Source organism: Sceloporus undulatus, chromosome 1 (genome assembly GCF_019175285.1).
Source record: "Sceloporus undulatus isolate JIND9_A2432 ecotype Alabama chromosome 1, SceUnd_v1.1, whole genome shotgun sequence".
Taxonomy (NCBI): Eukaryota; Metazoa; Chordata; class Lepidosauria; order Squamata; family Phrynosomatidae; genus Sceloporus; species Sceloporus undulatus.
In genome coordinates this window covers 206,858,359-206,868,460 of record NC_056522.1, presented here as the reverse complement: position 1 = coordinate 206,868,460, position 10,102 = coordinate 206,858,359, and the positions used below count along the sequence as shown (strand labels likewise).

The 10,102-nt window shown below is 47.7% G+C and overlaps 2 protein-coding genes across 2 annotated transcripts in view; one reads left to right on the top strand and one right to left on the bottom strand.

The window, feature by feature from the left end:
* Positions 1–1,583, bottom strand: part of SP3 (Sp3 transcription factor) — a gene marked incomplete at its 5' end in the record, with an annotated part of 26,431 nt that extends 24,848 nt beyond the window's left edge. Inside the window, 3 exon segments of the mRNA XM_042458394.1 lie at positions 1,052–1,195; positions 1,388–1,429; positions 1,431–1,583. Of these exon segments, the coding sequence (XP_042314328.1) occupies positions 1,052–1,195; positions 1,388–1,429; positions 1,431–1,583 (339 nt within the window).
* Positions 1,584–1,685: 102 nt separating this feature from the next.
* On the top strand, positions 1,686–7,288 carry LOC121924933 (leucine-rich repeat extensin-like protein 3). The gene is made up of 2 exons (XM_042456495.1): positions 1,686–2,264; positions 6,581–7,288. Exons 1-2 carry the CDS (start codon positions 1,780–1,782, stop codon positions 6,585–6,587), a joined length of 492 nt encoding a protein of 163 aa, XP_042312429.1. The 5' UTR covers positions 1,686–1,779; the 3' UTR covers positions 6,588–7,288.
* The last annotated feature ends 2,814 nt before the right edge of the window (positions 7,289–10,102 follow it).

Sequence of the window (10,102 nt, the reverse complement as noted above, 5' to 3'; positions counted from 1 at the left end):
ATCAATCAGGAAACCATCGGACTTAAAGCCTGATCTGTAAGGAGTCCACCACACACTTTGGAATTGGGTCACTTAGTTGCCTAGATAGTAAGCAATCTTTTTTGCCCGTCTTTTAAATTACGTGCCACCCTTGCCACCCCAACGCCTAGGAGGCAACTTTAACAATGTATTTTTATGGGGGAGGTCAGAGAGCAAAGGAGGACAAAAAAATGTAGGGCATCCCTTGAGAAAAATGGAGGACGTGGCCGATTAAATGTGAGTGTGTGCTTCTTGGCGATGCTCAAAATGGAGGCTGTTTTGGAATGCAGGGCAGGTCCTGGAGAAAGGGGTCCGGAGTGAGGCATCTGTGTAATGGGGGGGGGGTCCTCTGGCCACCCAGGGCAAGGCATACGGATAAAATTATCTCTGTGTTTGTACAACCCTCCCTCTCCCTCCCTGTAATCTTGATGCCATTCAGGATCTGCAGTGTGCAGAGGCTGCTGCAGCAGCTTCCTTCCTTCCTTCCTTCCGCTGTGGGGCTCCTTGGGCTCCTTTTCCGCCAACAGCCATTTTGCCCCTCAGAAAACATCCCTCCTTGCCTCCTCCTGCCTTCATTTTGAGAGGAGGGAGGGGGAATGACAGATGGCAGTCAAAAGGGCTCCCGGGGAAAAGGGGGGACTGTGTGTAAGAGAGGCAGCCAGAGAGACCCTCCTCCCTTTTTGGGGGGCATGGAAGCCTGGGTGAAGCCAGGGGGAAGTCCCACTGCCGCCGCCTCCTTCCTCCTCCTCCTCCCCTCCGCCCCAGGGAAGGAAGGAGGGAAGGAGCGGCTCCTCCCGGAGAAAGGAGGAGGAGGAGGAGGCGGCGGCAGGGGGGAGCCTAGGGACCCCCCTCCCGGGCGGGCGGTCGGGCAGGCAGGTCGGCCTCCAGTTCGTCCCTCCCCCGGGCGGGCGGGCAAAGCGAGGCGATGCGGTGTGTGTCTCCCATCCTCCCTCCGTCCCTCCCTCCGGGCGGGCGGTCGGTCGGTCGGGAAATCGGTCTCCCTCCGTGCGAGGCCCCCCTCCGCCTCACTCACCGCTCCGGCCGAAGGAGAAGCCTCCTCGTCGTCCTCCTCCTCCTCCAGCTCCTCGTCCTCCTCCTCCAGCTCCTCCTCCGGCGACGGAGGGCCGATCTTGCTGCAGGTAGCCGCCAACAGCGCCAGCGGGGACGGCTGGGCCTCCTGCGCGGGAAGGGCAGAGAGAGGGTTAGTCCCGGGCGGCCTCTCCCTCCTCCCCGCCTTCCTCCGGGCGCCACTCGGGCCCAGCATGGCGGCGGCGCTGGCGCTGCTGGAGGAGCCTAGGCCGCGGGCCTTGTGTGCGCTGCTCCAGAGGGGGGAGGGCGAGAAGGAAGGCTGGCCAGGCGCCTTGCTTACCTGCGGGGTCCCGGGCTCGTCGGAGGCCTCGGGGGGGCGCCGGAGCGGCGCTGGCGTTGCTGCCGTTGTTTCCGTGCTGCAGATACTCCCCCTGGGCGCCCCCTCCTCCTCCTCCTCCGCTGCTGCTGCTGTCCACGTCCAAGGCAGCCATTTCCTCCTGCTTCACGGGCTTCTCGGGAGCTGCGGGCAGAACGGGGGGGAAGGAGTAGGGAAAGGAGATATTTGGGCGGCCGCAGGCGGAGGTATATCTATTTATCCATAGATATAGATATCTCTATATTCTCAATCCAGGGAGAGGTTTCTCCAGCTCCTCGCCGCCGCCGCCGCCGCCTTAGTAGTAGCAGCAGAGGATAGTAGTAGTTGGGGGAAGGGAGTCCCTGGCGGGCGGGCGGATGGACGGAGGGGCTGCGGGCGGGAGAGCTGGCCCCTTCCCTTCCTCCCCTCCCCTCCCCCCTCCTCCTCCTCCCCCTCCTTCCCGGCCAGGGCCTAAGCCTACCTCCCGCGCACTGGAGCCCGCCCTGCCTCCTTTCCCTCCTCCTCCTCCTCCTCCTGCTCCCTCTCCCGCTGCCCCTGCCCCTCTCTCCTTCTTCTTCTCCTCCCTCCCTCCCTTCCTCCCTCCTCCTTCTCCTCCTCCCCCTGGCTCTGCTCCTCCCGCTCGCAGCCACAGCCGCTCCAGCCACGCTCCCGAGCAGACACGGCGCCAGGAGGAAGAGGAGAAGGACCCTTTCCCGCCCCGTACGCACCGGTCATGGCGGGTGTGCCAGCGGGAAGGAGACAGGCCTCGTCTGCCGACGCCGACGCCGCCGCCTCAGAGAGCAAAGAGGAAGGAAGCGAAGCGCGCTCTCGCCGCCTGCCTGCCTGGCTGGCTGGCTGCCTGGTTGGTCCGCTCTCTCTCTCTCCCTCTCCGCTTCCCGCGCAGGCCCGCTGCTGTCCTAGGCGTCCTCCCCGGCCACGGCAGCCATGGCTCCGGGCCTTTGGGTGTCTGCCTGGAGCCCGACTCCGGGGCTTCCCCGCTGCCTTGATTGACGGCGCTGAAAAGGTGGGGCTTGTGCGGCGGCAGAGGGGGAACGCGGGGGCCCCGCCGACGCCACTACTACTACTACTACTCCTCTGCCGCCGCCGCCTGTCCGCCTTCGCCGGAACTCCCGCCCACGGAGCCCGCGCTGGTTGGACGCCGCCATCCTCGGCTCCGGCGCCCATTGGCTGACGGCACCCGTCGCTCACCCGCGCCGCGCTCTGATTGGGCCCCCGCCCTCAGCCTCTCCCGCCTCGGAGAGAGATGGCTTCCTGTTTTGTGGACAGGGTTTGTGTGAGAGACAATGAGGCAGGCCTAGGCCCCGGTGGGCCTCGGGCGGAGAGGACGGGAGAGGCCCAGGCCCCAGGAGGCCTCCGGGCGCCGCTCCCGCCCTTTGCCTCCTCAGGCGGATGTTTAGGCTGAGTCCACACGGAAGAAATAACCCGGTTTTGCCCCACTTTAATTCTTTTTCTGGCTCGTGGCTATGGAATTATGGGAGTTGGAGTTTGTTGTGGGCCCAGAGCGGAGCAGACCAACAACAAACTCCAACTCCCAGAATTCCATAGCCATGAGCCAGACAACAAGTTAAAGCGGTGCAAAACCAGGTCCTTTTTACGACACTAGAGTGACGTCGCAACGCACTCGCGATGTAAGCAACGCATAGCGCCATGTGGACACTGTGGCGCTTATGTCACAATGACAGCACCTGTATACACAGGACACCACCATTAGTACACCGCCACGCCATACTAGGGTTAGGGACCATGCGGTTGATGCACGGACCCTAACCCTAGTATCGCCGCCACCACACCACAAAGTGTCCGTCTGTATTGGGCCCCTAGTTCTCAGGTTTGCATAGAATGATGCAACAGCACATAAAAGCGGGGTCAAGGTGCGTTATTCCTATAGTGTAGATGCACACTTATAAAGTATACTCGTCCCTCCATATTCGTGGATTTGATTATTCACAGATTTGATTAATGCGTTCTCTCTAGGAATATCTAGGTCCTCCTCCAGTGCAACTCTATGGTCAACTTTAGCTAAAAGTTGCACTGAAAGACCTAAGATTGCTAGATAGAATACTCTACTAGGCATTTGTAGCTCCTCTAGTGCAATGCATGGGTTTTCCATATTCACAAGGGTCTTGTGCCCTTAACCCTAGCGAATATGGAAGGACAAGTGTAGTAAAAGCTTAGGTTCAGAACTGCCTTCTGACCCCAATTTCAATCCATTCCAACCCCCTTCTGCCATGCAGGAACACAGAATCAAAATACCCCTGATAGATGGCCATCCAGCCTCTGTTTCAAGACCTCCAAGGAAGGAGACTCCACCACACGCCAAGGGAGTGTGTTCCACTGTCAAACAGCCCTTACTGTCAGGAAGTTCCTCCTAATTTGCTTTTTAATATCAAGACTCCATAAATAATAAGCTCCACAAAGCATTTAGTATGTTCAACTGACAGTACACTCGTTCCTCCATATTCGCTAGGGTTAGGGGCACAAGACCCCTGTGAATATGGGAAAACCGCAAATAACAAAAACACCATATTTTTACCTGAGAGGACACCTCTCTGGGAACTGCACTGGAGGAGACACAAACACCTAGTAGAGTATTCTCTCTAGGAATCTTAGGTATTTCAATGCAACTGAAATTGACTATAGTGTTGCACTAGAGGACCTAGATATTCCTAGAGAGAACATATTAAATCCGTGAATAATCAGAACCGCAGATATCAAAGCCGCAAATATGGAGCGATGAATGTATTAAAATGTTTTCACAGGGCATGCTGTAAGCCCACAAAGCAACCCATCTTGGGAGAAATGAGTCCAAGGCCCATTACAAACAGTCCTTAAAGTACGCGATGAGCGTGTACTTGGGTTAGAAAGGGGCGTCCTTTCCGGACACCCCTAACCCTAGTACGTGCTCGGCACGTAGAAAATGGTGGCGGCTGTTCCACAAGGCCGCTGCCATCACTACGTCATGACCACACCGCCTCCAAACGAGGCGGCACGGTTGTGACATATTGGGGCCGTTTCGGAGCTCCTTCCTGGCTTTGCGTCGCTGGGCACAGCCTTCAGACGGCTGCGCCCAGCAACTCAGAGGAGAAAGGGGCCAAGCGGCCCCTTTCTCTTCCTACCTGCCGTTGCGGGGTGTCCTTGGGGCTTGGAGCCCCAAGGACACCCCTTTCCAGGCGGCAGGGAAGCGGCGTTTTGCTGCTTCCCCGCGGCCTGGAAAGCGGTGGATTGGGGCCTCAGCAGCTGCCGCTCTGGCTGCTGAGGCCCTGATCCAGCGGGGAAACGGGTGGGTGCAGGCCACCGCTTTTCAGCAGTCTGTAACCCGCCCAAGATTCAAAGCGCATAATCAGCATCTCTTTAAAGCAGTGGCCCCTAAACTGTGCCCTTTAAGAGATTTGGGACTTCAGCTCCCAGAAGCCTCAGCCATGTTGGCCACTAGTCTGGGTTTCTGGGAGTTGAAGTCCAAAATCCCTTCAACAGGCCAGTTTGGGGACCACTGCCTTAAAGTGTGGCAATTCTGGCACTGGTTTTAATGTTTACCTAAACTGTTTTTCCAGGAAGCAGTCCAGCTGAGATCCAAGGAGAAGTGTTCATTCGTTGCAATAAATATCGTCCTAACTCCCAAATACCTGAGGAACTAGACTCAATATGATACATATTTTATCATATACAGTGGTCCCTTGGTATCCTCTGGAGTTTGGTTCTAGAACCCCCCCCCCCATGTATACCAGAATCCATGTATACTCAAGTCCCATTATACATAATGGCATAGTAAACTGGTGTCCCTTATATATAGTGGCAAGTTTGCTTTTTGGAATTCATATATATTTTTAATACTTTCAAGCTGTGGATGCTTGAATCTGTGGATAAAGGATCTGTGGATACAGATGGCCAACTGTATGTGTAAGGAATTGGAGAGTTTTAAAAAAGTGTCTTGAATTTTTATATTACCCCAAGTTTCACCCAACAGTATACAGTAAATGTCATGATGGTGTTTTAGTTCTTCATGTATTATCCAGTATCATAGATTTTGGTTGGTTTGTGTTGAGGTGTTACTGAATTTTAAGGCATACAGTCTGATAATTTGCATATTTACTCAGAATTCAGACCCATTTTGTTGAATAAGATTTACATCCCACTTTGTTTATTGGGACTTATTCCATAGTAGCTGATGAGGATCACAGCTTACATAATCCTATAAATTTGAGTATTTTTCTGTTTTCCTTTTGGATGACTTTCAGTGGATAGGGCTGGGACAGTGAAAGAAAGGGTAGTATTACATAGTAACCTCTATTTAATATATGCTTTAGATATTTTCATTTTTAAACATGTATTTTTCTGCCTCAAGTCACCAGGAAGCCACATACATGAATAATTAGGGGGTCTGTTGTACCACTTGACATATTATTATATTAACAAATGACAGTGGCTTAATAGTATGTCAGTGGGAAATTAATTTTTGGTTCGTTGGATGTTTGGGGCAACTGATACAAAAGTATAGTACTGTTTGCGCAATCTTGGTTCAGCAGTGAAAGAGATCTGTGTGAACAGGTTTGCTTGTTGAATAAAGTAACCTACTCATATAGTACAATTTGTTGTATGTAAATCCTGATCCAGAACAGGATCCATGTATGTAGTCTGCTTCCATATTTGCGTCACTCTTGTAGGATCATTGCACGGATGTCTCAGTTATAATTGAAGTAATATTTTATTGTATTCTAACTGTGTGGCAGACTCAAAACTTATCTGGTGTAATACTGCCTTTGGTTGTATTACTAACTCACTTTGAGAATCAAGTTCATGCAGAAAGGTTGCTGGTTGAGAGAAGATTCTAGCTAGTAAAATAAAACTGTCTACACTGATTTATAAGTCCAAAAACAGCATGATTAGTATCACCTGGAGGAATTAAAGAAAGTAGCCCTTTTTGATATTGTATGACCCTAGTAAAATTATTTGCTTTGAAGGCTGTTGACAATGCTTAGTTTTAATTTTTTACAAAAACCCTACTTTAAAAAATAAGAACAAAAGTCTTAATGGCAATGGCAAATACAGTACATGTGGTATGAGCCTACCTAGTCTCAGATTAAAACAGGTTAACTAAATACTTAAATATTTTCTAAACTAAGGACAAAATACAAATAAAAAAATATTATTTTATTGTAGGTCCTGAATGCGCAATGCTGGTGTTAACTAAGCAAGATAATGTCAAAAAAGTTAAACTGCAGTTGCCACTGAGTGTCCAGAATCAACATCCTCTCTCAACATACAACAGAGTGGAATCTGTGTATTATCTTCCAAAAGTAACAAAGACGCTACTCACAAAACCAGTGCAATTCATAAGAACTGATGTGGGGAGGTGGGTACAGATGGCTGGCACAACACTTCAGATTCAGTGAGCTTTGAAAACTGACCTGAACAGTTCATTTGGAAGAGCTAGATGAGGCATGGTACTGAGGTGAGTATAATTGGTCCCTGGGCTAGTTAGCATCCAGCCTGCAAGCTCAAGTACAACAGCATGGAGTTGCATAGGGTAGAAAATGAAATTTAAAAAGATGATGCTGGTAAAGGTAGAGGGCAGGAGAAAGACAGGAAGACCAGATGGATAGACTTAATCTGGGAGACCAAGGGCCTACTGGACCTGAGCAGAGAGACAGGGGATAGAGGGGCTTGGAAATGTTTCATTCACAGTCACCATGAGTCAAGGTCGACTGGAAGGCAGCTAGCAAACAAGAAAATGAAATACCGCAAAAAGTCCTTCCTAAGACTGTATAATTGTGCAACAGATGTCAAAATTGAGGGATCCATAGCATAAGGGATCAAATTATACCAGGAGCTGCCAGTAGCAACTGGTGGATCTCAGTAGAGCAGTGAGTCTCCAGTTTGGATGGGGCGGGGTTAATTAACTGCCCTGCTGATGTGGAATCCACCAGATGCCACTGAGAACAGTTCTGCATTAATCACATATTTGGGGCGGGGGGATTTCTCCAGACAACATATTTTCCCCTTATAGTATGTTGCCTTTTTCCCCCTCAAGAAATCAATTGAAAGGAAAACAGAATAGCTGCAGATTATTTTAGTAGTAGTGCTGGGGCTTGTTTGAAAACATGCTGATATTTTACAGACATTTATACTATGCAATTAAGTGCATGCTTGAAATGTTGTGGCCTTATTTTTTAATTCATTAATAAAGTACTATTTCTTTAACCAAACTTTTTATCACAGTGTTTTACTGTTGTTATGCTTCAGCTATGTTTCTCCCCCTTCTTCATTTGCTAACCTTTTCTATTCAGCCCACTCTACATTTGTTTGTGCTCTAATGCCCTGGTCTTTTAATGCAGAGGTTCCCATTCTGGCTTGTGTCCTTGAGTGACAAGTCATCACTATTTTTTTTTCTGAATTAGAATCTAATTGCTAAATTTAGATTTGGATTTTACACACTGATTTAAAAGCTAATAATAATAATAATAATAATAATAATAATAATAATATTTTTATTTATATTTCCTGCCTCTCCCAAGGATCGAAGCAGGATTACACCATTAAAATAATATAATACAATCCAACAAAGCAATCTATAAAATACTAATACTGAATTACACGTCCGATTAGTTCCTTAAAATATACAATCATCACATAGTTATACAATCATAATCAGGGTGGAGCCTTAACCATAGGAGTTTATCAGACAAGGGAAATTGGAAGTATAATCCAATGGCAATCTGAACGCAATCATGGGGTTTAATGTTATTGCGTGATAGACAACCACACACAATTTTGGGCAATGGGAAGGCAGTCCGAACGCAATCATGGGGTTTCACGTTATTGCGTGAGAGGTGATCACATGCAATGGCAAGCTATTTTCAGGCAATGGGGAGTCAGTTCAAATGCAATTCAAATTCACGTAAATTCACTGAATTAGCAAATTCACGTGAATGCGTTCTGGCCCCACTTTCTTTTCATTCGAAATTAAGAGAAATTCCTCCCGGGTGATAAACACCATGGTCTCTTATAATGGATAAGCCATCATTATTTTTTTAAGTTCAGTTTGTTCCCTTTGTATGTACACATTGTATGTGTATCACTAAATGGGGTTCAGATATTAGAAATTAGATTTCTTCATCTTCAGAGGTGATATTGTTGGAGGGGTGCAGACATTAATCAAACATTTCCTAGGGGTGTGAGGCATAGAGAAGGTTGAGAACCATTGCTTTAATGGCATCTTCTCACCTGAAATAGTCTTTCGGCAAACCAAGTTGCCACAGAGCAGCAGTTACCAAATGTATAAGGGAGAGAGGCACCATTTCCCTCTAGAATTGCTGCCCTGAAAAGAAGGTGACAGGGAAAGTAATTGGAACATAGCTAAAGGAATAGTTTCCCACTGGATTATTCTAGATCTGCTTTTGTGTTCTTTCTCAGAGGTGAGGAAGGAGAAAATAGTGGATAGCTAGGGCTTGGACAACACTCATTAGAGATTTGCAGCCAATTCAGTTTTCAACAAGGAGGGTGACAACAGACAAAATGAAAGGAATAAGATAAACATTGGGACAGTTAATCTACAATGAGGCTATCATTGAAATGAGATTGTAAAGAATACTGAACAGAGTAATTGGGGTGAACAAGCAAGCTGTTTATTTATTTGATGAGGCCAAATCAGATGCTACTTTAAATGCATTTAGCAACCACAACTGTGTTGTTATACCAAGCACAGAGAGGACATTTTAACATAGAGATTTAAGACTTCCCTTTGCAGCTAGACTTCAATAAAAATACCTTCACTCCCTGCACGTCACTTATTCTTAGGGGGAAATCTGCCATCCTTGCAAGGGAATATGAAAGAAAAGCTCAAAAAGATGAATTCTTGGTCCATGAGCCTGAATAAGAAAGCATATGCTCCCAGCTCCACAGTGTGCAAAGCAAGTGTGAAACTACTGTGACCCTCCAGGTGGTGTTGGACTGCAGTTCCCTACATTCCTCACCATTGACAATGTTGGCTTGGTCAGCAGTGCATTCAACTGGTATTTAAGCCTATTAAATTGTTACTCATTCAGTTTTTATAAGGCATTTGCATGATGTCATCACAAGTTATATTTATTTATTATCTCAAAATTGACACTCAAGACTGCTTACGATCTTAAAAGATCAATAGAGCTAAAAACATAAAAAGGAGACATTAAAATGGGACTTAAAGCTATTCACAATATTAAAACAATTCAAACCTACCCTAAAAAAAAGAAAATGCTATTGAAAAGCTATTACAAACTGTCCCATATGAAACAATACAACACCCTTAGTTTGTTCTTTGAAAGTTCTGTTTCAAAAACTTGTCAGAAGAAAAAGGGGATTACCTGTAGATACAAGGACAGTAAAGAGAGGGCCATTCTAAATATTCTCAGTGTGTCTTGGAATGTTTGTAAGATTCTCCCTGGTGATCGTTTACATAGATTCACAGCTTTATCTTATGCACTTAGACTCAGAAGTAAACTCAGCGAGGCCTTGTTCCCAAATAAGTGTGCATAGGATGGCATCCTGTAATTTTAACTCTAGGTGCATTTCCAGCTCTGCTACAGTTGCTCTTTCATACTTGAGATACAGCTTTGCTTTATGTCCTTTTATGCTGAGTAAGTACCGTATCTCCATACTACTCATATGGATGTACACCGTCATGCTCTCATCTAGTCCCTTTTT